This window comes from Phoenix dactylifera, chromosome 7 (assembly GCF_051530095.1).
Source record: "Phoenix dactylifera cultivar Ajwa chromosome 7, Ajwa_hap1_PhDact_Kaust_v1.1, whole genome shotgun sequence".
In the NCBI taxonomy this organism is placed as follows: domain Eukaryota; kingdom Viridiplantae; phylum Streptophyta; class Magnoliopsida; order Arecales; family Arecaceae; genus Phoenix; species Phoenix dactylifera.
Genome location: NC_143196.1, coordinates 30,379,728 through 30,407,696, shown reverse-complemented (window position 1 = coordinate 30,407,696; position 27,969 = coordinate 30,379,728). Strand labels below are relative to the sequence as shown.

The 27,969-nt window shown below is 36.9% G+C and overlaps 3 protein-coding genes across 5 annotated transcripts; all 3 read right to left on the bottom strand.

The window, feature by feature from the left end:
- Positions 1 to 670: 670 nt before the first annotated feature.
- On the bottom strand, positions 671 to 8,622 carry LOC103703027 (glucomannan 4-beta-mannosyltransferase 1-like). 2 transcript variants are annotated; one of them, XM_008785729.6, is made up of 10 exons: positions 8,436 to 8,572; positions 7,977 to 8,323; positions 7,781 to 7,879; positions 6,353 to 6,605; positions 3,748 to 3,858; positions 3,076 to 3,212; positions 2,631 to 2,744; positions 2,194 to 2,393; positions 1,176 to 1,370; positions 671 to 966 (listed from the first exon to the last, which is right to left on the bottom strand). In XM_008785729.6, exons 1-10 carry the CDS (start codon positions 8,440 to 8,442, stop codon positions 807 to 809), a joined length of 1,623 nt encoding a protein of 540 aa, XP_008783951.4. In that variant the 5' UTR covers positions 8,443 to 8,572; the 3' UTR covers positions 671 to 806. The 2 variants fall into 2 exon arrangements, with proteins under 2 accessions (XP_008783951.4, XP_088557734.1); XM_088701608.2 differs by lacking the exons at positions 671 to 966; positions 1,176 to 1,370 and adding exons at positions 1,472 to 1,793; positions 1,898 to 2,097 and having other exon boundaries at positions 8,436 to 8,622.
- Positions 8,623 to 12,469: 3,847 nt separating this feature from the next.
- Positions 12,470 to 17,593, bottom strand: LOC103705252 (glucomannan 4-beta-mannosyltransferase 1-like). Its single transcript, XM_088701607.2, has 10 exons — positions 17,518 to 17,593; positions 17,075 to 17,418; positions 16,893 to 16,991; positions 16,474 to 16,726; positions 15,988 to 16,098; positions 15,415 to 15,551; positions 14,822 to 14,935; positions 13,718 to 13,917; positions 13,193 to 13,387; positions 12,470 to 13,077 (listed from the first exon to the last, which is right to left on the bottom strand). Exons 1-10 carry the CDS (start codon positions 17,522 to 17,524, stop codon positions 12,912 to 12,914), a joined length of 1,626 nt encoding a protein of 541 aa, XP_088557733.1. The 5' UTR covers positions 17,525 to 17,593; the 3' UTR covers positions 12,470 to 12,911.
- A 2,257-nt stretch (positions 17,594 to 19,850) lies between these two features.
- Positions 19,851 to 26,828, bottom strand: LOC103703038 (putative glucomannan 4-beta-mannosyltransferase 9). Of its 2 annotated transcripts, XM_088701606.2 has the most exons (12): positions 26,710 to 26,828; positions 26,510 to 26,603; positions 26,081 to 26,403; positions 25,880 to 25,978; positions 24,738 to 24,828; positions 24,576 to 24,668; positions 23,627 to 23,737; positions 22,590 to 22,726; positions 21,168 to 21,281; positions 20,872 to 21,071; positions 20,555 to 20,749; positions 20,027 to 20,226 (listed from the first exon to the last, which is right to left on the bottom strand). In XM_088701606.2, the coding sequence occupies exons 2-12, from the start codon at positions 26,547 to 26,549 to the stop codon at positions 20,067 to 20,069; spliced, it is 1,563 nt and encodes a 520-aa protein (XP_088557732.2). In that variant the 5' UTR covers positions 26,550 to 26,603; positions 26,710 to 26,828; the 3' UTR covers positions 20,027 to 20,066. The 2 variants fall into 2 exon arrangements, with proteins under 2 accessions (XP_088557731.2, XP_088557732.2); XM_088701605.2 differs by having other exon boundaries at positions 19,851 to 20,226; positions 24,576 to 24,828.
- Between the last annotated feature and the right edge of the window lie 1,141 nt (positions 26,829 to 27,969).

The window sequence follows — 27,969 nt, the reverse complement described above, 5'->3', positions numbered from 1 at the left end:
CCTTCCCACCTTGGTGGAGCTCCAATGCTTACCCATTGAACAGGTCCAGGATCCAAACCTATATTATTACTGCAATACTTCAAAAAATATAGTTCATTCCTTTTCCAGTTGGAATCTATTCTTGGTCTTGTTCTTCATATAACTTTTTCTTTTTCACCTTCCATGATGCATTTCTATCATTCAAGAACATTAAATTCAATTGTTGGTGTAGATCCTACAATATCTGCAGCAACAAAACCAGACAAGTGCAGGCTTGCTCCTCTATATGCATGAATGTCCGTCTGAAGTCCACAACCGGATCGTATCCTTTTCCTTTCCATTCTCTCAAATAAATATTTATTTGTTAAGACCTCGGTCAAAATGAGCAGATACAGGTAGAACTCTGATCCCTACATATATACAAAGCAAACACTATCTTCAGATACCATCCACACTATATTCAAATACATGTTCACATAAAATCGGCATATGCTTTCCTTCGCTATGATGCTTGCATTGTCCAGCTAGTGATCAGAAATACACACATCTTTTAGAATCCCTCCCCCCTGCATCTTTGCTTTTATTTGCAGAGAAGAAAATAAGGGCATTCGTTACCTGTTACTTCTTTCTCCATACTAGATAGTCTTTTAATTCTTCAGGACATTCAATATGGCAAAATTAATGACTCCACTTTTCATAAAATTTGATGGATATTATTACAAATAAGTCATTAACAAATATGATGGTTGGATGAAGACAAAAAAGAATTGTACTGAAAAAAAAATGAGAGTGTTCAATGGATTAGGCGGTCCACATGGCTTCTATATCTAACTGGGGATAATGGTGCCCACATAACCAAAGCCCATGATAAAAAATGTGATGGATTGAGGGAAGATGTAGATAAAATAGTAATCTCGTCGGTAGATACAATCATAGCATGCAGAAATCATGAGGAATACTGCAAGCCCAAGCTCCAGGAGGTGAAATCTGACAATGATAAAACAACAAAATGTTAATCAACTTTGGAAAATGCATTAGGAGTAAGAAATTTTAATTGATCCTTCTCCTCTTAGAGTTCGTCGTAAACTTAAAAGTTTTGATTGATCTCTTTTCCTCTTAAAGTTTGTGGTCAATTTGAATAACATAAACAAACAACTACTTTTAGCATCATAAGAAGAGAGTATCATTAGGTTTACCTGTCCCAGAACTTGAATCGAATTTTTTGCGTGACACTAATGTTTGGCTTTGTCTTCAACATATCTCCTAATTTTTCTGTAACAACCCATTCATTAGCTCTCCCTGCTTCTAATAAGCCAATGAGGACAGCTTTACACCGGTGCAGGGACATGACATTCTCAAATAAGACCCAGAAGATAATTAGATGGAAAGAGCTGCAATAAAAAAGAAAAAAGCAACATTACAAAAAGAAAATACAAAAGGCAAATCGTGCATTTCTTTTTACAAATAATAGTGGAACCCCACCATTCTGAGTTGAGCTCAAATCCCTTCCACAGGACAGGCTCTGAGGAAAGTAGTGTCAACCGACAGACCAACTTCTGCTGGCTAAGCATGAGATATATTGTATGACATGGAAGTGTTGATAGCTCTAACTGTAGCAGATTTTAACTCCCTCTATCAAGTTTCGAATATTGAAGCATGAGCATCCATGATATTAATAACTTCCTCATGTAATGGAAGGAAAAGACCCATTTTGTTGTGAGAAACTAAGTCCAAATCTGCTACATGCATTAGTCTTATGGCTGCAAGCAGGTTGAGTAGGCTTGGATCTGACCTGTACCCAAATTGACTTAAACCTGATTCACATCAAATTTTAAGACCCATGAATCATGGATGGTTCCCAAATTAAGACCAAATCTCAATTGAAGTTGCAAATAGATCTCATGAAATGAGACATGACCTGAGCAGGGAAGATCCATTAGAAACTCGAGGGTGTAGCCCTTGGAGTCAATCAACCAAACCTTGTCTAGAAAGAGATAAAATTTGATCCAGACAAATTGAGTGATGAGTTGGACCTGGATCAAAATATGGGACCTGCAAGTAGCCTGGGTCTGGACTAGATCAAGTTGGAATTCTACCCACCCCAATCCACTTGCAGCACTAATTGAAGGCCAGGAAAAACAAGAACAGTGCTTCCTCATGTTGAAAATAAAATGAACAAGGTTGAATACTAGAAAGCAGTTTGAAGTTGCAAACCTTGGAGTTCCAACTGAGTTGAGAAGGGTAATTGTTGTTGGGACGTAAACCACTCCCCACTTTGGAATTTCAACTTCAGGGAAGAAAGCTGATAAAGGGATCACCACACAATAAAACAAGAAAGTGACAATATGCGATACAATCCTCCGTGCAAGGAAAAAGTTGTAGATCACATGTAGTTTTTTCCAGATAGATACTTTCTGCATCACAGAAGGAAATTAAGCAGGTCAGCTTTAGCTTCTTTCTAACAATTATAATCTTAAAATGCTAATAGTCTACGATGCATGACATGCTAGATGTTATTTGACATAAAACCTTTGTGCACTTGTGATATATAATGCATGACCACCTTGTGGATGGAGGCCACACATGATACTCGCAAAGCACATCATGTTTTTTCATTCGATCTCACATCTGTTTACTAAGGAAAGACTGACCTTGGCCTTAACAATATCCCAAAACATTTTCCGAACTAGAACTGCTGGCCCACAAGCCCAACGATGTTGCTGATAACGATAAGCCTTGAAAGTGCTGGGTAACTCACTTTTAACCTAGAAAGCCAGAAAAGGTCTTGTGAGAACAATAACAGTAATGTATATTAGTAAAGCTCAATAATATTAAATATATACTTTATTGGTGTTTAATCGTGTCTTTGGTGAAATAGGGTACTAACGAATAAAAGAACTAGAATCATGGAATGATTAGAAGGTGGCAGCAGATGAAAGAACTAGAACAATATAGGTTTTCTCTTCACAGAAACTAGGGAGCTGATGATGCCCTCATTATAAGAAACTATAATAATTATACACTGTTTTAACCTATTTAAATAAATTAATGTAACAACTATCAACTGTTCCAAACATATTACTTTGGAAGAAATACCTTAACATTACCAACATATACAAATTTCCAGCCTCCAAGACCTGCTCTAACTGCTAAATCCATGTCTTCTACAGTAGTTCGATCCTTCCAACCTCCTGCATCATTAATAGCTTGAATTCTCCACACTCCAGCAGTCCCTATATCAGAACAAGGTTGGATTCAAGAGTCAAATTTAGCAATTATAAATACATAAAAGGTGAATATGACTGCTTGGCAACTTGTGTAGCCCAATTCCAATGCCGGTCATTATTTAGATTCATGTGCATTGCCTTATTCAGAGAAGTGATTAATTAATATTTTTTTGAATATAAAGTAGGTTTATTGAACTGTTCTTCCTCTTTTTTAGAGGTTTTCCCCCTGATTGTAAATGCTGTGCCTCGCTTATGAAAAATTACGGATGATGGAATGAGAAAGTACCCTCCATAAGAAATACTCTAACTTCATATCAAATATAGCTTCAGCACTTTATTAGAAAAAGTAGTTCCAAGTCAATTTTTATCATATAATCTTTATGATGTATCTACAATGATTTATTTTTTTAATCCTGTCATTGTAGTGTGCAAACAAGTGAAACTTTTCATGTTGTTTTTAAGCATATTATTTCATTGGGAAGCCAGTAAGGTAAGTACACATATTTTCAGTATTAAAACTTTGAATTGAACGAGATTCTACCATTATAACCAAAAAATGCACAGGTTGAAGACCCAGATTCCTGCTCCACCTTGAAGTGGTAATCCATTGACATCTCTTGAATTCTTGTCATCAAGCACTCGTTGGCATTCACTACAATACCACAAAAAGATTACTGTCATCACCTTCTCAACAATTTACAGATTTAAGAATTTCAAATAGAAAGATCTAGTTTTATAAAGTAACATTCTCTCCAGTATTTCCCTCCAAAAAACAAAAATATTCTCTCCAATATAGTATATTTTATAGCTTTAATTTGCCTGTGAAAGAGCTAGCATATATAAAACATAGCGTATTCTAGCTGGATAGTGCCACAGTAGAATGATCAGTGTTAATATTGGTTCCTATGTCGAGTTTGGAATCTAACTTTCGTTGTAATTTAGTAGAGGTGCTGATTCAATTGCATAAGATGCATCTAACAGCTGTGACAACATGACTTACCATTTTGATTTACTTATTTCAATAATGTGGCACATGATTCCATTGCTAGTTGTGATGTTATCATATGCCATCACTGTTGTATAGTCAAGATTTGGTTCATCAAACAGAGGGATTCATGTATACACTATAAGGTAGTGGTTTTAATTGTAAATACCATGCAAGCTATCCTGGTTTTTTTGTGGAATGGGCCAGCATACCTGACACTTAGGACAATAGATGTCTCATTTGTCTTGGTCCACTTTTTGACTCATCCCATTCTGAAACATGGCATGATGCCCTGTCCTAACACTCAAAATGGTGGGACACCCCCCTTGTTAATCACTATTAAGAGAAATAGTTTGGAAAAATAAAAGAGGATCATATCTGCTGGTCTCCATCAAGTAAAAAGAAAAAAAATAAAAAAGAAGAAGAAATGAGAACAAAACAGGGAGCTGGAGCAGAAAAGAAGAGCATGCTGCCTGCAGCAAAGTCAGAGAATATAGAATAAAAACAGTCTGATTAATGAAAGAGAACCACTGAAATGATAAAACAAGGATTATCATCAACAGAAAAGAAAGAAAATGAAAAGAAAATAAAACCGGGCTTATGATGTTTTTGAAGTTGTTAAAAGCAGTCTAAGGTGCAAATTGATGTTCGAATCAGCATTAAGCATTTGGAAGATAAATTAAACAACATTGACCAAAAGCTTACTTGCACATGAAGTGTTTCCAACTTTTATACAACATACCCTGCTAAACTAAGTCTTATAAAGTATAGGTTGCAATTTTTCTCCACTCACACACACATGTTGCAGATGCATACAGTGAACAATGCACATTGCACAATAAGACATACATGGAGAAACACAAATCGAACATTGTGACAAAACAACGATGACGACTCTAACATACAAACAAATGCTTCGCTATAATTCTTTTTAAATATTTCAGAAAAAGTTCGAACCACAATTTCTAATAAAGTCAAATGCATATATACAATGTACTAGTCCAGTACTTTAATCATATCTACCATTTTCGTCCCTTATTTCGAAACCACAAAATACACATAACACTTTAATCATATGTTTCACTTGTTAATGTAAAAGGATAGCAATATTCTCTTTGAAGGGTCCCTCTAGATAGCTAGGGTTTGTATTCCATGGGATAAAAATACTGTAACATTTAGCTTTCATCCCATGGAACAAAAGCTTGATGTAACCCTACAAGTAATTCATGGGATGAAAATCCTAGAAGTTTCCAATCCACACAGCAGAAAAATAAACATGCATAAGAATTAAGTGGATTTACAAGTACAAACCATGATAAAGTCAAATAAAAGAAACCAAAACCACATTAAAAATATAAAAAAAAATGTTTCCCAGTCGTGAAACCCATCTTTGATGATGTTCAACCCCAAACAAATTAAACACAGAAGCAGATCAAAAAAAAAAAAAAAAAAAATTGTGCATGCAGTTTTTTTGAAAAAAAAAAACATTTTTCCAGCAATACTAAAACCTAGGATCATCTCAATGTGGAAAATAAAACCCTAATCTTATCTGCCTAAATACGAGATAAAAGAAAAATCCAAACCCCTTTGTTGGTGGTGGGAGCCCAATTAGTTGGTCCTCATCGACGAGAGGAATGCGAATCTTGGAGGCCTTCGCCATCCCAGCGTACGAAAGATCGAGATTTGGTGCTCCAACGGGCCTTTTTTTGCTTTGATTTCCCACTGGAACGAAACCCCGCACGCCACACGCTCTGAATTTGGGTTTGGTATTCACCAAAATTTTTTGATCCGGATCTTAAGAGGTCAGGTGTGGATTCACAAGTAGAAAGACCTTTTATTTTTCCTTCTCAAACGGGCAAGACTTTAAAAAACTATTGATGTCTTAAAAATATCCGATAAAGCTATTAAGATTTAATATCAACAATTTGGATTCAAATCCCTCCTTAAAGAGATTAAAGTTAGATTTGGAAGACCTCGATCCTTGGTATTTCAAACATTGGATTCAGGACACGGGGTGTGTAATTTTTTCTGAGGTCAATTGCGTTGGACTGGGTTATGTGAAACAGTGAATTAACTGAATTCAAAGGGTCTTCCAATCCATTTTACTCTAAGAAAAAAACAAAATAAAAAAGCTCATGAACTAAAGTATATGCAAACTTACCAAACTGCCATCGAGCTTGCACGAGAGCAATATCAGGATTATGCACAAGAAATGGAACAGTTCTCATGAGAAAGTCCGGTGAAGGTTGGAAGTCGGCATCAAACATGGCAATATACTCGCAAGTCTCCACGTAGCTATACTTCATTCCTACTTTTAAAGCGCCAGCTTTGTATCCGTTCCTGTTGTCCCTTGTCTCGTATGTTATATTCTTTCCCTTTTTGAACCATTTTTCGCATTCCTTTTTCACCAAGTCCTGAAATTTAAGGCGACAGTAAATTAAAATAGCATTAATTGTAACAAAGGTTTATTCTGACTTTCTTTAATTAAACGACTGGGAGAATATCTTTGTTCTCTTTGTCATCAACTCTATTGATAAGCTTTTCAATAGGGAAAACTTTAGAAAGCCACTTCTATTGCATTAGATTTAGGTGAAAAGGAAGTGGATAACATGCGAGTCATTAAAAAAAAAAAAACATAAGAATCTATTCAGTGGAGCCATCATGCTGGAAGGAACCTTTTCTAATGCTATTTTTGCTCCTGCCCACCAAAAGTAGAAGACTTGATACCTAAAGGGCGTGATCCGTTGATTGTGGAAGTTCTAGTGTAGCCGACCGGAAAGGCTTAAATATAGCTAAATCCAAATCCAGTTCACCTCAGTTGATGGTCACAATAAACCAAGGATGCTATAGAAAGACTGGAGCAGGTTCCTCCATGGCTGGTAAGAACAGTTGTCTCTCACAAATCATCAACTAGCACAAAGACATATAAATGGAGGGAGACCCAGGAGGTGGGTCACTTGCTTCCTTCTCGGACAAGGTCAGCTTTAAAATCCATATTAATTGTGACATTGTTGGTAATGATCATGAAATAATTTGAGCTTGTATTAGGGCACTGCAACATGCATCTTAAAATGTATCTAAAATGGACGAAAAAAAGGTATTTGTGCTGTTTACCAGCCGTTGGGATGCATAAATGCAGGAATTTTCTACAGGCGTTGTTTACAGAGGTCTTGCAATCATTGCATATGGCTCCATTCATATTTATTCTGGCGTAAACCTCAGAATATCCACCAATAACAATTTGCCATGTCAGCATTATAAATTCGACCTGTTCATGGGTAGGGTAGAACAGTTGTTTTTCTTTTCTTTACTTTTTTTTTTTCAATGGTAGCGTGAATTACGGAGTGATTTCCACTGCAATGCCAAACAGGAAATCACGGACCTGAACATACGGGACAAGGCGGCCACGTAGATAGATGGACAAGATTTGGTGCTCTGTTCCAGCTTTATACCTAGCTGGACTCGTCGGGCAGTGCGCCCGTCGTAAAAAAAGATATTACATATAAATAATCTAGTCTATCACCCGTTAGTCTTCCATCATAGATATAGACTATTACAGAAAGAAGAGTTTACTTTTTGACCATCGTACCTTGACAACTGGATCAGTGGAATCATCCAGTACTTGTACTATGATTCGATCATCCGGCCATATGAGATTGCAGGCAGCTCCTATGGACAACCGGTACACCTGCCATTAAACCATAGCTTTCTCTGAACAATTTTAGATCTGGCTATGAGAGAGAGAGAGAGAGAGAGAGAGAGAGAGATGGCGAGCTGTAAGCTACCTCTTTCTCATTGTACATGGGAATTTGGACGAGGACCATGGGATAGGCTAAGGTGACAAGCTCTTCATCCCGAGCAATGGGATCACACTTGTACATCCTCTCCGGTCTCCGATGAAACACCTTGGCGTACAGGCTAACCAAGCCCATGAAGAGCTTCTCAACGAGCACCATTGTCGACATGATCAAGCACATAACCACGGCGGCCTTCACCATTGGAACAACGACGAATGCCCTGAATTGCCTCCATGCCACACTAATTTGTTCCAGAAAGAAGGCAGTGGTGGTCGAGGAGAAGAGGAGCTCGAAGACCCGGGCAATGGAAAGTCTGAGGCTGTGGAAGCTATCGGCTAAGTTTGGATAAAACAGATGATAGATTAGTGCAGAAAGAAAACCAAGGCTTGCTTCACTTCAAAGCACAATGTAGTAGGAGAGGTTTGTAGAGATGTCTTGCGAGTGTACCTTCCATCGCCTCGGCCTTCTCTTTCTCGCACCGTTGTGCACAGCTTGGCAGGAGATCTCTAGCCTTTTTATACGAAGGAGATGGGCCTTTCTATCGTACTTATGCATGTGATGGATCTGGTCGGCACGTTGTGGCCAATATGGTGTGAACTGATCGCGTCATTAGCGACTGATATTAGTTAGATCAGCATGTATTTTAAAACAAATTGATGGAGGATTACCTTACAGGAAGCAACCAATTACCACGTGGTTTCCTAGATCTTGTTCTTATGTTTTTTTCTGGACACGTGTGCCATTAGTGAGCATATAGATCTAGCAGAAGTCCCCCATATTAATAGAATTTTTAGGTTCCAGGCTAGATTGCAATCTTTTTCGCCTTGCTATCTTAATTTGTAATACAAGTGGAATGTTGTTGCTCCTTACTAGCCTGATAGCTAAATTGTATGCGGGCATGCCACCGGTGTCTAGAGAGCCGTAAAGGAGATAAAAGAAGGGCTGTGATTGTAAGGCCCAACTCTTATAGGCTATTGGGTTGACTTGAAAAGGCCAGGTCCACTAACCTGTGAATGGGTCTATCGGAAGAGAGGGCGAAGAACTCCCACCTCCCCGATCGTGCTGGACTTTGAGAGTCCATGGTGATCCCAACCACCGGCTAGATAAGGTCGGGATGCCTCCTATTTAGTCCTCTCTCTCTCTCTCTCTCTCCCCCCCTCTCTCTCTCTCTCTCTTTATATATATATATAAAATGATAATGGGGGCTTATGCGCATGTTAATTATATGGGCTTTCTGAGTATTGATATGACATTTATTTTACCTGTATTATTTATGTGATTATTTTTCTATTACTTATGGTGTAGCGATTTAGAATTTTTACTGAGCTGGAAAAGCTGATATCTTTCTTTGTATTTTTTTTAGAGTTGTAAGTTAAGTAGTACTTGACTATGGTTGAGATCGCAAGTAGCAAAAATGAATAGATATAGCATCCTTGTTTTCGGAAGGATGAATAATCTTGTAATTTTGTACAAGTTTATTATTTATTATGAATTGAGGTCATTTTTGTTCATGGATATATATATATATATTAAGATTGTGATAAATTTTTAGGTCTTCAATATTCTTTAGGGTGTATATGCGGTCGTGTTATGTGGCCGATCTGGGTAGTGGATTTGGGGCATGACACACACACCTTCTCTATTAACGGCCAGATTTGTTAGTATGGCCTACACATCTCTACACATTTCATAGCCCAAGGTTTCTAATGTTTCCATAGCTGTCAAAGGTTTCCATAGCACACGACTTTGTGCCAAGGTCACTCCCTTGCAATACACGACAGGGAATGTTTATTCAAACTGTAAATATATAATCAAGCATGCATGTTGGCCCTCTTGTTCTGTCAAAAAAAAAAACAAAAACTGGTCACTTTAATAATCGACCAATTGTTCGTGTCGAAATAACGTCAAAATATTGGCAAGAAGAATCACATGACATTAGTAAACTACATCTATTTTACTCATTCAATCACTCAAATTTTTTGAATCTCTGTCATTGGCGTGGCGTAGCAGAGGAATCACGCTGCCGAGTCTCCAGCTGTGAAACCCAATTATTTTTCAGTCCATTATTGACTCTAAGCATTTAGTCAGAGATCTGAATGAATCCAAGCTTGGAAAGAATAGAGCTATTTTCCTGAGCATTTTACTCTTGAAAGCTTTGTACACTATTGTTCCTAATTAGCTTTTATCAAAGAAGTAAACCACCCATGTGTCCTTGGCTGTTGAAGTAAAACCATCCATGTGCAACAAAGAGTAAAAAATTTGTGCCGATTTTAGGATAATTTATATGTCTCCATTCTCATTTGGCCCAATTTGGGAGTATGAGCGTTATGCCTGATAATTCTGGCAAACCGTTTCAATCAATGTGCTCTCTTTGGTTTGATGTTTCTGATGCATGCCCGTGTATGGCAAGCCACGATCGTAGTTATCATCAATAAAAAACTAGGGGTGCAATTTGGAGATTAGGCTTACTCAAATGCAACCTGCTTGCTTGCAATTTTGGATGGTTGGTTTAGTCTGCATCCAACTCGTATTCTGTTTGGCTTGAAACGAACGACATGATTAATTTAAATATGGTGGTACCAGGAGGAAAGCTCAGATATTTCACCCATTCTGAACACAATCCTAGTTCTACATTATGGCTTCCAGCCGTCTCAACCCAAAGTTGATTCATATTTTAAGCCAACCCAACCAGATTTAAGTAACCTAACTAATTCAAGATGTGCTCGGAGTAAAAATATCAGAGATAGGTCTTGTCTAGCTTAGATTTAATTTGAAGATAGATCAGACTTAGTCATCTTTTTTCTCAGAGAAAGATGGGACTAAGTCATTCAGATAGGTATTTTCTAGGCCAGGTTTGGATATAAAATGTCACCCCCCGAGCTCGTCACTTGGGTCAAGCACGTAACACGGCCGCATGAGCTCTAAAACAATGTCTTAGAGATCATGCAAGGCCTAAGATGGCAAATATCCAATAACTCAATAGCGAAGAGCAAAATAATTCAAATAAATAATTCAATCACATTTAAATAATTCAACTGATTTAGTTACATGATCTTCAAATACCTATCAGTATCAACAAATAAACAAACAAACTCACAAATATGATGCTCGAACTTCATGCCCAATCCATTCGTAACTACGCATCCTAAGACCTTGAAAGAAGAAAAGAAGAAGTGGTGTAAGCTTGACAGCTAAGTAAGAATTCTACGCACTCACACCAATATAAATATAGTAAATATAAAATAAGGATTAACTACAAATCTCATCAAAATGCAAACAAAAATCATAAAGCCTTATACCGATTATTCAACATAGCTCAATAAAATCCATAAAAATATGCATCTCACGTGCGAGGCACATGAGGTTACATATCTATTATTTTTTTTGCCTTGCTCTAAGAGTCGTGCAGGGAGTAATAGCCTGTGTAAGTCTTTTGGGCCGGTCAATACCGCGCTCTTAGTCCTGTGATCAACATGGACAATTGGCAAGAAATAAAGTGGACCGGCTGCACGTGAGGAAACTTGCATAAAGTCACGGTGGTGCCATGTGATCAACATGGAGATTTGGTAAGATATGAAGTCGACCGGCTGCACATGAGAAAAAGCATGGAGATTTGGTAGGTTGCTACTTCTTTTTTTTTATTATTGTTAAAGTAAGAGCAACTACACTCTAATCCTCTCATATTCCTCCTATTTAATTCTGACATCGGTTTTGATATAATTTATAGCAACTTATATTCTTATTCAAAAAAACTAGTTGAATATTTAGCTTTTCATATAAATACCAAAAATTTATCTAATGTATAGCTGATGTGAGACTAAATACATGGCCACACGATGCTCATTGCAGCAAGGATGAATATTTACAATTGCAAACCATGAGCAGTTTGTGTTATAATAACAAAGATTAAATCAAGAAGGAGCGAAAATACCTTGATAGAATCCAACTTGTATTATTAAAGTGGTGACTATATACGGGAGGAATAATAATAAGAATTTCTTGAGAGAATCCAACGCCAGTCTCATTTATTTTGATAGGCAGATAATCCTCATGAACAACAAGGACTGCATGCTCATCTCAGCCAAAATCCCCCATGTCTTCGGCATCCCTTTGATAGAAAGAAACAACGGACAGCGGACCAAGGTCATTTAATATTGTCCTCTGGGTCACTCTTCACCCATCCTTCTATTTTCTCTTTCCTTTTTTTTTTTAAGGGAAATGGAGGAAGAAGTGAAACTTCCCCCAGCTTTATTAACATGAATTAAATAGTACAAATGTTGTCGATGCAGATTTTTTTTTTTTTTTTTTGGATGAGAATTCATGAGTAGATGATATCAAAAGAAATGCCATTCTTATCCCAGGAGGCAAGTAATGGCATGAACTACTAAATCTACTAAACTTAATTCAGCATATGGTATTTTAAGATTTATCTCTCTCTTAGAGATCACTGGAACTACATCACCCTAATTCATAAGATTGCACCAAATATATCCTTGCAAATTTGCTTCTTTTGCTAGTTTTTATTATATCAAGAAAAAAAAGCAAGTAATATATAAGCATTTTAGATTCCATCAAGATTGTTCAACACTTCTGCAGTAGTGAAGAAACATAAGCTAAAATGCTTCAAATTCTCTTCTCCCCTCACAATAACGAAAAACCAAGGAAAATCAAAATATTTTGTTTCCCTATTTCATCAGGCAGCCTATCCAAGGTATCATCCTTTTTCTCTATGGTTTTTTTGGTCCCAGTTTTCAGAAAATATTTCATCACATACATAAGTTGATGATTCTCTTCAGCACAAAGTTTGGCCATTCCTTTTATTGAAAGCGGTGTAATAAACGCAATGGATGTCCGAAGGCACAAATGAATTGCATGGACATGGAAAAAGAGCACTGTGACTGTCGCAGGAGCTAAGACTGTCATCTAGTTGTCACTAGGGATGATGGTGCCGATATAACCGACACCCATGATAAAAAATGCTATGGCCTGTGGAAGGAGGAAAACAAAGTAGTAATCGTCTCGGAAGTAGTAGTCATAGCATGCACATATCATGAGATATACCGCAAGCCCGAGCTCCAGGAAATGTAACCTGGTGAACAAAGACCATAATGTTTGATCAGCATTAGCCATCCATTTTTGAGTACTTCAAGTTCGATCAATTCAAATTCATGCCTATTGTTGATGAATGATGTCAGTAGCTTTACCTCTCCCAGAACTTGAATCGAAATTTCCTGGCAACTTTAATGTTTGGTTTTGTCTTCAACATATCTCCTAATTTCTCAGTAACAACCCATTCATTAGCTCTCCCTGCCTCTAATAAACCGATGATGACGGCTTTGCATCGATGCAAGGACATGACATTCTCAAATAAGATCCAGAAAATAATTAGGTGAAAAGAACTGCAATATCAGGAAAAAAAATTAGTGTAAATCGATTTGTTGTATTAAAGAAAAGTGCCCATGTTCAAATAAACACTGAAATTTGCAAAGTTTCTTGAACATTTAAGCATGAGTATTTCTGATGTTAATATACCAGACATGTAAATCCAATGGTGCAGGTAGTATAGATCTAACATGTTAGGGAAATTTCCTCTTCTTTGTGGCGAAAAACAGAACTATTTTTAGCATACACTGTGACTGCTAAGAGATATGATCATGGCTTCTCTCCTTTGTTGATATATGCAAGAACATCTAGGCTGTAGAAGAAAAAAAGAGTTCTATGGTTCAAACCTTGGAGTTCCAACTGCATTGAGGATGGTAATTGTTGATGGAACATAGACCATCCCCCATTTGGGAATTTCAACTTCAGGGAAGAAAACTGACAGCGGGATCAGCACACAGTAGAAGAAGAAGGTGACGAAGTGTGATAGGATCCTTCGTGTTAAGAAAAAGCTGTAGATCACATAGAGTTTCTTCCATATCGATACTTTCTGCATCAGAGGAGGAAATGAAGCACCAATTAGATTAGACTCCGTTCAAAAATTCGCAACCTGACAAGGTGAGATACATGACAGCCTAGATATTTTTTAAATATATTGAAGAATGGCACAATCTTAATTGGTATGACACAACCCCCTAACAAGTTGGGACATTCTACTAATGAAGCCCAAACAAAATTTTTTAGGTAAATTGCTGTCACCTTGTATAACAAACAAAATTTGAACATGCCCTAGCAAAGTATGAGGACAAGTTGTTTTTCCTTCTTTTTTTTTTTTGAAATAAAGGGAGGCGATGCATCACCTTGAGAGTACCAGGACAAGAAATAAAATAAGTTGTGTTCTGGAACTCGTGCAATCATGCCAGCACTTGAGCAACATATGATGTTGTAAATTTGATGTGAGCATTCGTGTGAGTACATATTTTATTCCAAATCAACTGTGTTGAGTAGATTTTCAATACTTATACAAGACCGAAGAATCCGAATAACATTTTCTAGTTAGTCTTTTAAGGTGAGGCCCTGCATTGTTATGAATAGTATTGGAATTGACTCAGCCCATGGCCTATATAAACTATGAAACATTGTAGCACCGGCTTATTTGAGTTGACCACAGAAAATGCACAGTTATAATTATATTTGAATAGAATTAGATTTTTAACTTGGTGAGGATATCAAGGCTTATCAAGCATGCATTCAGTAGATCTTGGATAGTTATATAGAGCCAATAAATCCAAATAACTCTTTCTAGCTAGCGGCTAGCCCTTTTTGATAAAGTTTTGGGCTATTACAATTGGCTGATGTTATGCTACTACAGTGTTTGTTAGCCATAAGCATATATGTGTATGATTTCATCAATGTTCTAGCTCTAGGATTTACAAGAGTAAAAGGAATCTTACCTTGGCTTTCATGATATCACATAGCATTTTACGGCAGAGATTCGCAGGCCCACATGACCAGCGGTGCTGCTGGAAGCGGTAGGCTTTGAAGGTACTTGGTAGTTCACTTTTGACCTAGCAAGTTATAATTGGGCACATGAGAGGTATCAGTTATATGTCCAAAAGGAAACCAAATAATAATGTAAAAAAACAAGAGAGAAAAATGCAAAATCGTATGAAGTTGAAAAATTTACATAAAATATAATGTATTCTTTTTTGCTTCAAAAGTAAATATGATGAGATCATCTACTTGTAATCAATTATTAGACGTTTATCATGGTTAGAAAAAGAAAGAAAAGGTAAGAACACGATAAATTTATTTTAATTTAATTAAAAAAAATGAACAAGTAGCATAGGAAAAAAAGGGTTTGATACGTTGCGGTCGGTAGATACGGTTAGCATCTTTGCATCAAGTGCTGGTTACAATTATTAGGATTAATCATTAGAATGTTATTGAAGTGATCCTCTATTATGATGGTGACTATATTATATAGTCTGCATGATTTCTACTAGATTCGAGAACAAAGGTTCTTTTGCATGTATGAAAGTAGTACCTTGACGCTGCCAATGTAGATCATTTTCCAGCCTCCAAGACCTGCTCTTACTGCTAAGTCCATATCTTCTACGGTAGTTCGATCCTTCCAACCTCCAGCTTCACTTATAGCTTGGATTCTCCATACTCCAGCCGTCCCTGTAAGTGAATAGATTTGGAGAATGTGTGGGTATTATTGATGCATCTTGTCCCTCAATTATCATCTGAGTTAATATTCAAACTATGTAGGGGCTTACTTGAAGTATTATTCAGGCATTAAATAAAAAATTCTTCCTCATTAATTAAGAATCTATATATCTATATACTTACCAAATGTTAACCGATTCTGTTTGCTTTTAAACAAGTTTGCAACTAACAAATTATCATGAAAATTTCGAAGTCATTATTTAAGCATATACTGATTATGTATGTAGACATTAAAAAGGTTTTTCATCTTTGTCTCCCTTCCCTTTTCCTGTCATGCAACAAGTGAGTCCTCATATAGCCTGAGGGATATAATTGCTTAATAAAAAATCTACAATATAATTAACATGCTCTTTAATATAAAATTGTTTGAAGGGAAATATATATGTACCATTATAGCCGAAGAATGAACATGATGTAGAACCTGATTCCTGCTCCACCTTGAAGTGGTAATCCATTGACATCTCTTGCATTTTTGTCATCAAGCACTCATTTGCGTTCCCTACAAACCCGATCAGAAATAATTTTTTCAACTACTCTACAACCAAAATTTCTGAAAATGTACTTAAAACATGAACTTTAATTTTTTTGTGAGAGGATATATATGTTGATTCTAGACATAATAAAAAAAATGACTATATCTTCCCCAAAGGGAGTTAGCATATGTTATATATTGTCTTCAATAGGGTTAAGGCCACATATATTAATGGCTGAAAATTAATATTGATGTCTCAATAAGACGTTAGAAAGGTAATGTTTGGCTACAATTACAATGACAAATGGAAGAGAGAACTTTCTGTAGAGTATTAATGATGCCACCTAAATGAAAGTGGAAACTAGGTCATGATATATTATATAAAATCGCAACGGTCCTTACCGAAATTCCAACGAGCTTGGACAAGAGCAATGCTAGGATTATGCGCAAGAAAAGGGATTGTTCTCATGAGAAAATCAGATGCAGGCTGAAAGTCAGCATCAAACATGGCAATATATTCGCATGTCTGCACATAACTGTGCTTCATTCCTTCTTTTAGAGCACCGGCTTTGTATCCCTTCCTATTATCCCTTGTCTCATATTTTATGTTCTTCCCCATTCCGAACCATTTCTCACATTCCTTTTTCACCGAATCCTGAAACTCAAATGATAATATGATTAGTTCATAAATTATAATGGATAAAGAACACTTCTGCAGGATTCAAATTAAAGAGGGATTAGCTGGCTATCAGTTTCCATGGGGACATAAGCCATGCATTCATGAATTCCTCAATTTTCCATTGCTGCAAATTAGATCATACCTTGATGATTGGATCAGTTGAGTCATCCAGTATTTGTATTATAATGCGATCTTTGGGCCACGATAGATTGCACGCGGCTCCTATCGACAGCTGATACACCTGCCATCACCCCATATAGCTCTACCACTATTAGAGAGAGAGAGAGAGAGAGAGAGAGAGAGAGAGATGGTGAGCTTAGCTACCTCTTTCTCGTTGTACATGGGGATTTGGACAAGGACCATGGGATAGGCTAAGGTGCCAAGCTCTTCATCTTCAGCTATGGGGTCACACTTGTATATCCTCTCGGGTCTCCGGCGGAACAGCTTCGCATAGAGGCTTATAAGGCCCATTGAGACTTTCTCGGCGAGCACCATGACCGACATGACCAGGCACACAACAACAGCAGCCTTCATCACTGGGATGATCACCATAGCCCTGACGTGCCTCCATATCACGCCAATTTTGTTCAAGATGTTGGCGACAGGCGATGAGAAGATTATCTCACAGACCCGAGCAATCGAAAGCACGAGAGGATGAAAGTTATTGGCTACATTTCAACAGAACAGATGTCAGATTAGTATTGAGAAATACTTAAGCCGGCACGTCAAAATGTAGTCGAAGGTGTGGAGAGGACTCCGTTGTGTACCTTCCATCACCTTGGCCTTCTTCTCTTGACACCACTGCACCTGATGATGCTGGAGAGAGGGACCGCACTATGGAACGAGTTCCTTACTGGTGTTTTGGGCCTTTTATATCGAGTTGATGGGCCTTTTGAGCATGTGTTGCATCTACGCAGGCTCAAGACCACGTTCCGGGTCCAGCTGGTGCTGTCGTCGCTTCATTATTGTCGCAATTATTTCAACTTTGCATCTAGGTTTTAAGCCCTGGGAATATGAAGTAAGATCTATGTATAATTTGTGACAAAGATGCCGGTTACTAACTTTTGAGAAGTTAGTAAATCCTCTATTGTTTATTAGGCTGTTAGCCAACTGCACATAGTTAATAAAATGGTAGGGGTTTCACTACCCTTTACTATTATCTTATAAAAAAAATTACATATATCCTAGCAAAAATGGATTATTACATATTTGTTCTCCAAAAATTACTATTCACATATATACATCTCCAATATCCTGTTATTGCATTGATACCTCTCCTGGCTGCGTTAACAAATAGCTGTTTTAAATATAAAATTATTTGTTATCCTTTTGAAGATTGAAATATGTTAAAAAATATAAATATAATTCTTTTCAAAATAAATTGAATACTAGATTTTTTCAAAGGTATTAACCTAATAGAGTAATAGGTCAAATGATCCTCAAAACGGTTATTTTTTAACATCGTCGACTAAACTCTAATGCAAAAACAGGATAAGAGTCATCAAAATCATTTGACAGGAGTATCATTTGACATGGTTCTTGTTTACAGCAACCTCAGATAGATGTGGGAAGAGACTTTCAAGAGAGAGTTCCTTCCAGAATAAGATTTCAGAGCCTTCTTCGAGATAGAAGTAGATGCTAAGCCAGAGAAGATCCAAAAGTTTAGTGATATTTTTCCAGATTGGTGATGCTTTAGTCATTTTCTTCCTTAATATATCATTAAGGAATTTATGCTTTAGTCATAAGTTTGGCCTATCAACAGAGGCCGCACTTTGCATGGATGCGCATACTCATGACGAAGGTCATGCTTGTCACGATCAACTAATTGTGCCTGTAGGACCAATTTGAACAGGGTACTGTATCATTGTTCTTATGTTTAGTTAGATATGGTTTAGAGTGAAATTTTGGCATTACTTTCTACGTATATAACTAAGAGAACAAAGATCTTTTGAAAGAATCCGAAGCCAGTCTCATTAGAGAGATCTGAACATAGGTACTAATGGACAAGTTCTCGGATCATGGGAAGACTGTTTAGTCTGTCTGTAGTTGATGTTGGGGCCTCATGTCATTCACAACATGGCACATGCTCTCGTATATATTATGAACGGTTGGCAATTTCTTATTGCACCTTTTTTTGCCTTGGATCTCTTTCGAGCCTGTTGGAAAGCAAGACCATCGATTTGCTCACTAGTGTCAATTAGTTGCTACTCCTGTCTCCATTGACGTGATCATTTTCTCAGCATAACTGGGCCTCACTAGCAGCCGTATGTTCCCAGTCGTCATTGATTTAAGGTGACAGACCTTTAGAGCAATCACTCAGTGTAATTGGATTAGAAATCATCCTCTAATGATATTAACAATAATTTTTGATAGTACACTTGTCAAAAGAGATGTAGTGGTACGTTTAATGAATAGTGATAGGGAACTTTACTTTTAAACCACTGCTAAGATTGTATTAACTTAATTGTGCAGTCAGGCCTAACCAGAATATGCTCAATTACCCTTTTAACATCCCAGACCAGAACCTGAAAGTCTCCAAATTTCAAACCAAAATGCTTTCTGAGGTGAGACCAAGTCAGGTCGGGTCTAATTTCATTGGTACAAATAATCAGTTCAAATTGGTCCATACTTGAATTTGGTATGACCTGCTCATACTCAACCGTATATAGCTTTTATTTTTCAGTCATGGGCATTATGAGTGCTCAAAGCAGCTCAAGAGCCAGAGTGTAAAATGTACGGTTTCGATCTTTACTGGCCTTTGCTGTTCGACAATTGCAGAATCTATTATACTCACAATGAAGGCATCCTTATTTATTTATTTATTTCGCTTGGCAATGCAGAGAAGTGTAAAGTGTTCGCATTTGCAACCATCAGATAGGTGCATGCAGACAAGCAAAAAAGAAGTTCATAGGTTTCACTAGTCTTAGCAAGTATTTTGTCCCCATCAAATCAAATAAATAACTAATCATCTCAAGTCAGTATGGCATCAATATGCATTATTTAAGTTTTAAAGCATGATTAGTACAACTAAATGAACACAATAATCTTGCCTCCTTGTCAATTAAGATGTGCAAAGACACTGTTTTCTTCACGGTTAAGATTCAGCAAAGGTTCAAATAGTAGTACCAGAAGTTCTTATTTTCCCTCCTCCTTCACCAAAAACAAACAAAAAAAAAAGTTGTTCTTTTCCCCAAGGAAAAATGCACTAAAATTTGGTTGCTGAAAAGATAAGAAAAATGATAGTGCTTAGGACAGATGTGTTTTTTAAGAAGATAGTTGGGATAAATATTGCAATAAGCATTATATTAATTGTCTTTTAGCTGGGCACAGAGGTCCCAACATAACCAATAGCCACAATGAAGAATGTCATAGCTTGGGGATAGATGTAAAAGTAGTAGTAGTTCTTCCCATAGGCGAAGTCGTAGCATGCACATATTAGAAGGGATACTGCCATTCCAAGCTCTGGAAGAAGAATCCTGAGGAAAAGCAATTGCTAGATATAACTCATCTTCAATCATACAAAGAGCCAAAAATTTAACCTCACGTAGAAATTTTAATAAGCTAATACATTTATATAAACCTGAAATATTTAAATTGAATCTTTTTCAAAATGAGCATAGGAAATACACAGAATTTGTTGAGACATTGGTTAAAATCACTGACATTGGTTAAAACCATTTACTCACATATATATCTGCTCAACAAAGTAGAGAACTGACTAGAACCACATGAAGATAATTAAATAAATGTTTTTCTATAAATAATTCCAAATGTCAATGCGAATAAGGTAGGTGCCCAAACTACCTTTTGGATGTTGTAGGTCCAGATTTTTTGCCAGATTCTTCGCCTTCATTTGCTTTTACAGCACTTCCTAGCTTGTCGGTCACAACCCATTCATTTACTTTCCCTACACCCAATAGACCACTCAAAACTGCTTTCGTTCGATGCATAGACATAACATTCTCAAAGAGGACCCAGAAGACCAATAGATGGAACGAGCTGCAAACAAAGAGATAAAATTGTAAAGAAGAAAGCAAAATATTCACTAGTAGACAATTTCCTTTAGAGTTCTTCAACATTTTGTTAAAAGCTATTTAAAGGTAATTGATGTAGTGACACACCTTGGAGTTCCAACTGAGTTCAGAAGAGTAATTGTTGTCGGGATGTAAACCACTCCCCACTTTGAAATTTTGACCTCAGGAACAAGGACTGATGCCGGTATGACCACACAATAAAATGTAAAGGTAACAATATGGGCTATAATCCTTCGAACAACAAAAAAGCTATACATCAAATGTATTTTCCTCCATAGTGATATTTTCTGAAACATTTAAAAGAAAATGGAAAAATGAGGAAACCATTTTAGGGCTAGAACACTGTGAGAATTCATACAGAGTTAAAAATTAAAGATACTAACCACTGTCCTTCGTATCTCTTCCGCCATCTTTCTAAATAAATTAGATGGACCACAAGCCCATCGATATTGCTGATTACGATATGCCTTGAATGTACTAGGCAATTCACTTTTAACCTGAAATAATTTTTTAATTGCATTTGAAATGACAGAGTGGAAATTCCATTCAACAATACTTAAATTATCAAAGCATTATTTTCTTTTTTACTTTTTTTTGAGGGAATATTGAGTCATTAGTTTCATGCATCACAGATAATCACTCATCTTGGCCTTTAACTGCAATAACCCATTCAAATTACAAGGAGGACAAACATCATTTGTGCTCAAGTATCATACATACGAAGAATTATAGTTTCATAGGAATCTCTTAAGAACATCTATATCAGTAACAAACAAATTATTTATGTTCGTGCAAATTTACAGTGGTTTGTAATGCTTGAGTTATTTTATCCTCACAAATGTGGTTTATGTGAAATTAAAAGATGTTGTCCTAATTAAATTCATCATCATTAGAGCACATCTTCAGTCACTGGACTCATACTATCATCCTGAAATATATCCTTTCTTCTTTTTTTTTGAGCAAACTGAAGTATACATCCTAAAGGCATAGTCTAAACCAACCTTGATACAAGCAAGATTACAACAATTAGGCCTATGTAACTATTGTCATCATACAAGATTGAAATGAGAACCTCTTCCCAACATGTGCTAAGAAGAGGGTGCCAACAAGCTCAAATAAGTGTTGTTGGTGCCCATGTAACTATAGCAAACTTTACACAAGAATGGTCAGGTACAATTTCGCAAGTAAAAAATTTAATGATATATAATCAGCTGAGAAGATGCAGTTGTATTCTCGTTAAGGTTATCATGGTAATACCAAAACAACAGATGTAATACTAAAACAACAAATGTAATACCCAAAACTCGTGTAAAATGTGATAGAATAAATGACCAAAAGTGGAGGCTGCCAAAGCTTCACTCTTAACTGTGGTCAGCCTGTTCTGCTGATTATTCCATTCCATTTGACAAATATGTCTTAGCATCTTAGTGGTCATACAGCCAAGGGATAATACATGTTTAGTGTTAAAAAAGAAAAATCAGTGGGAACACAACTGAAATAAACGGACATTCTGGAAGTGGTTGAAATTTTATAGAAAGAGTAATATGCCATAGAAAATTTTATGTTTCCTCGAAACATGAAATGATTTTTTTGGGGCTAAATATGGTGGTTATTTGTCACCATTAGGTTTGAACCTGAGACCTCTCAGGTAGACAAATGGGTGCCAACCGAGCTACCAGCTATTGGCCTCTAAATATGACGACTTTTACCTATAGATTTTATGGCTTAACATCAAAATCCATCCAAAAGTAATATATCTGATAAATTATCATGCATCCAATTATACATAATAATGAAATCAATACCTTGATGTTTCCTACAAAAACGAATTTCCAACCACAAAGAGTTACTCGAACTGCTAAATCCATATCCTTCACTGTTGTTCGATCTTTCCATCCTCCAGCTTCTTCAAGAGCTGAGATTCTCCAAACACCAGCAGTTCCTTTTATCCAAAAAAAAAAAGATGAGAGCATAATTAATGTTTATAACCATGAAATCCTCCATTTTGAATTTGCTTATTTAGTTTCCACATAATGAATGGAACACTGCAAATTGACTATAGCCCAGGAGATGGTTGTAGGTTCAAACATTGGCGTTTCCCAAGTGTTTGGCATAGGTAAACCCAATTTGGTGTTGCTCCAGCAGTTATTCTCAAAAGAAGAGGAAAGAAAAATTATAGAAGAAAAAATATGTCTAAACCCACCTTCTTCATTTGAACCAGTCAACATATGAAAACTATTTAACCTAAGCTCATCTAATCAACTAATTGTTAAAGAGTTTCTTTTACATTTCAGACTGCTTGATATCTATTATAGTCCCATATACATTAGAATCTTTGTTTCCATATCTTCTGTTAGTATTATGTGATGAATAAAATATGTGATGAATAATTTTAGTATAGGTGTTACTTCATGTGCTGTTGCTGAGGTAATTTTAAGTCAGCAAGCACTGACATATGTTTCTTATGTGTTTATCAAGACTAATTTTTTATTTGTTTTATATAATGTCAAAAACTTAGTGACTTAATTGGACTTGGAATATACCATGTAATACTCTGTTTCCATTAAAGGAATCTACTTTTCTAGTATGGTAGCCATTAGATGTCCAAAAAGACCAAACTAAGTTTTCCATTTATAAATTCAAACTTTAGTTATTTATTCTCTCTCCATCGCACAATTGAATTCACAGATCTAATTTAGTCAATAATCACAAGAAAACATAAAGAAAATTGTCAATCCAGTATACATGTGAGATGCATGCCACAAACTCTTCATTGCTACATCTAATAGTACTTTCGTGCATTTTTAATCAGAAATTTTAGAAATTCCAGATGATTGCTTACCATTGAAACCAAAGAAGGAGTACATGATCGAACCAGATTCTTGTTCTACTTTAAAATGGTAATCCATTGACATCTCTTGGATCCTTGTCATCATACATTCGTTGGCATTCACTACAAAATCAGAAAAATCATCTCATGAAAAATATGGCAATGGTAGAACCACAAAAAGTTTTAGTTCCATGTAAAAAAAATGACGAATATATTTAATTCATTCATCTGTAACTCTAAGCAGAAAACCTTATCTGATGAATATGAGCTTCAACATGAAAATTTGAATTCTCCTTACAACTTTATGTGAATGGCATTTCAGACTAGAAAGCTACAACTTTATGTTTTTTTCCTTTCTTCTCTGTATTCCTCAATGAGAATATTCATTATCTTAATGAGAATGCCGATGAGGCACTTTGTGCCTATTCCTTCCTCCAAAGAAAAAAGAAATACAGTCAAAATAGATGATCTTTAATTTACAAGAATGCATCAGTCATATAACTATTATCCTACATATTCTGCATGCATCACATAGGCCTTACAAACATATGAAATGACAGTGTTAAGAGAAATTAAATATACAAATGAATGGAAGACTCACAAATTGCTAAGAATAAGCTAACTCTTGCCCTAAAGGATGACATTGTATTGAAATCTCACAAACTGAAATATGTGAACTCTTACTGGAAAAGATTTTTAGCAACAGTTTCTGTGTAACCCTAGAAGAGGCATCATGAGAAACATATATTACCTTTCATTGTTAACATTAACAATGTTTATTATATTATTAGTCAAACAAGAAATGTAACAAGTATTAATTCATTGGTGCAACTAAGATGGAACAAAATAGTTGATAAATCATCAAATTTTCTTGTAATACAAGGCAATTTACTAGTATAAGCTTACAACTTTATTGCCAATAAAAAATGAGAAAATAAGTTGACCATAAGTATGTTCTCACCAAATTTCCATCGAGCTTGAACTAGAGCTATTTCTGGATTATGGACAAGAAAAGGAATTGTTCGCAACAAAAAATCAGCTTCAGGTTGAAAATCTGCATCAAAAATGGTGACATAATCACAGTGACGTACATAGCTGTGCTTCAAACCTAACTTTAGAGCACCTGCTTTATATCCATGTCTATTGTCCCTTATCTCATATTTAATGTTAATCCCTTTGCTTGCCCATTTCTTGCATTCCTGCTGCACCAAGTCCTATTATTCAAAAACAGATCACAAAATTTTAGACGGCTATATATCATAACTCCTGAAGATTCCAAAATAGGAAAATCCACACTATAAAACGAGTGTGCGAGAGAGAGATAGAAAAGAGAGAAGGGGGATGGTGTTGGGGGTTGGGGGGATAAAGTTTTATCGATTTTAACGGAGCCACAAAGTGAAGTAGGGTATGTATCTCGAACAGATGACATTATAATTTTTATCGATTAGCACCTATCTTGATCATGATGAGCTTATAAGATTACAAGCGCACAACTGTGCATGGGCGCGCACACTTTATCTGCAAACTTATGTGTCATCAACAGTATCAGTAAAGTTGTTCTTAAAAACATGAGCATGTCTATCACTAGCTAACAGGCAATATTTGGAAGATGTTGCACTCATATTATTACCGATGCACTCTTTTTCCATTATCATTACGGATGCACTCATTTTTCGCAACCCTCTTTGACATTATGGTTTTGTAGAACCATAAAATTTTTGAGAAGTGGTTGTGCTGAATAACTTGTAATTCTGCATTGCTATTGGAACTTGTGGTTATTTTGGGATTAACGTGTGTGGGCAATTCAAGCTTTTTGGAAATCTGATTAGTTTAGGAAATCTTTATCCTACCTGTGGTGTTGGATTGTTGTTAGATTGGTTGTTTGACAGGTTGTTAGCTTGCTTTATTGTGCGGCCAAGCTCTATGCGCCTGTGTTGGGTTGACACGTCCCTCGGCATGTATCCTTGGGTCAGGAGACGCGACACAGATACAAGAGAATCATGCACATGATGCCATCTTTTACTAAAAGACGCCCTTTTTTTAATTAAAAAAGGGACATCTTTTACTAAAAGACGCCCTTCAGTTTATTCAGTCCGGTAACTCCAGTTGGTGGGCTGAACTTAGGAAAATGACATCTCCATGTAAGCCTTGGAAACTTGAATTGAAATAGCCTCACATCGTGTGATGGCATTACATGTACCAAAACCAACATTTAAAGAAAGAACCGGCATTAACTACTTGAGGTGAATGAAAATTACCAATTACCTTGATTTCGGGGTCGGTTGAATCATCGAGCACCTGAACTACGATTCGATTGGCTGGCCACGACATTCCACACGCCGCTCCAATGGAGAGCTTGTACACCTGCAAAACAACGCAAGAATTCGCGACACGCACACTGACATTGGGAGAACACACAGAATGAGCAGATAAATGGAAAGCAAGCAGCGGAAATATTTGGCTTACCTGCCTCTCATTGTACATGGGAATTTGTACAAGCACCATGGGATAGGCCGAGCTCCCTTCCTCCAAGTCCTTCTCCATGGGCACCCACTTGTACCGCCGCTCCGCCCGCCGCCGGAAGACTTTGGCGAAGAGGCTGGCGGCGCCCATCGACAACTTCTCCGCGAGCAGCATCACCGACATGATCAAGCACAGGACCTCAGCAATCTTCAGCACCGGGGCCACCACGTTGGCTCTTATCTGCACCCATATCACCCAAATTTGGTGCCAAGAAAACCTCGGCGACGTCTCCACAAAAGAACACAGGGACGCGAAGAAGCCGAGAGCTTGAGAAATCCATGCAGGGAGGAAAGGAGGTAGTGATAAAACCATAAGGGAAAAGGATTTAAAGAAGCGAAAAAGGGGAAAGAGGGAAGGGGCCGGAGGAGGTACCAGCTGGTGAAGGCGATGACAGGAGTGCCGTCCCTTCCATTAAGCTTGACTTGATGGTGTTCCAGTTCCACGTACTTCATCTTGCCCGTGTTTGCTTTTTCCATATTTATGCACGCGGAAGGCCAAACATTTTATCATTTATTTATTTATTTATTATTTTTTTTTAACGGACATTTCATACCTTATGAATAAGAATATACCTGGTAACATTGGCAAACAAAAAGTTCCAAATGCATTGAGCATCTCGTCCTCCACAACTCACAAGGATACTTTCTGAGTAGCTCGCTACATATGCCACCACCTAATCCACCATCTCGTTAACTTCATGATATATATTCACAGTCTGAAATGTAATATCCTCATTTACTATCAATCAAATATTGCGGAGCAAAGAATTAACTCTATCACCATGCCAAAATATATATATATATATATATATATATATATATAGCGAGGCCTAGGAGATTCGGCTGTGTGGCTGTGGTCGATGGACCGGGCTACGGGAAAAGGGACAGCTATTGTTGGAACTTTAGCAGGAAGAGGACTGGCGGGCCCTGCTCGTGTTTTGTGAGTTTGGCTAGATGTTAAAGAGAATTATGTAGCCAAGACTTGCGAGTGCTGCTAGTTTCCAAAACGGAAGCAACCAAAATAGCATCAGGAACTCTGTCTCTTGTTTGGTCCATGTGTTTCATGCCCCTCAGCCACCTTTCATTAAATGAGAAGGCTGCTAAGTTTTTAGTTGTCATTATGAAATTCTTCCAAGACTGAAGCAACCAAAATAACATCAGGAACTCGTCTCTTGTTGGGTCCATGTGTTTCATGCCCCTCAACCACCTTTAATTCACAAAATGAGAAGACTAAGGGGCCAGTGCTTTTGCTTGTTTGCTTGAATGCCTGGTAATTATTCCATGCCATGTCATATCTCAATGCCAACAGTGTGGTAAGGGGTCACTGTACAGAGAGGTCTGATTGGACACAATATAGAATCTGCCAAAGTCTCCCATATATTCTTTCCAGCAATATTACTTTGGTTTGTCGTCACTCCGTATTCACATTAATGCTGGAAGATGACACTACCACCTCTTCTTCTTTCTCTTCATCCTTTCGTCTTTTGTTATGTGCTTGAAGATGACGCTAGTATCTCCAATTCCTTTTTAGAGTCGGTCTGTTTTTCTGTTACTCCAAGAAGAGCTAGCACTGATAAGCTAATCAATGGAATTCATCTGAGAAGAGACTTGAGCCCAAAACAAAATAGCTGGCTACAAGTCATGAGGAACCTAATCCACAAATAGAGTTCTTTTATTCTTCAACTTTCTGCTTTTTTTTTCTAGGCATTTAAACGGGTCATTAATTTGAATCAAGCCTCTCCAATGATTATGCTCGTTAGAAGAGGATCAGGCTAAATCGAGTTGTTGTATCTTAGGAATGAGATCGCTGCAAACCCACATGTAAGAGACAAA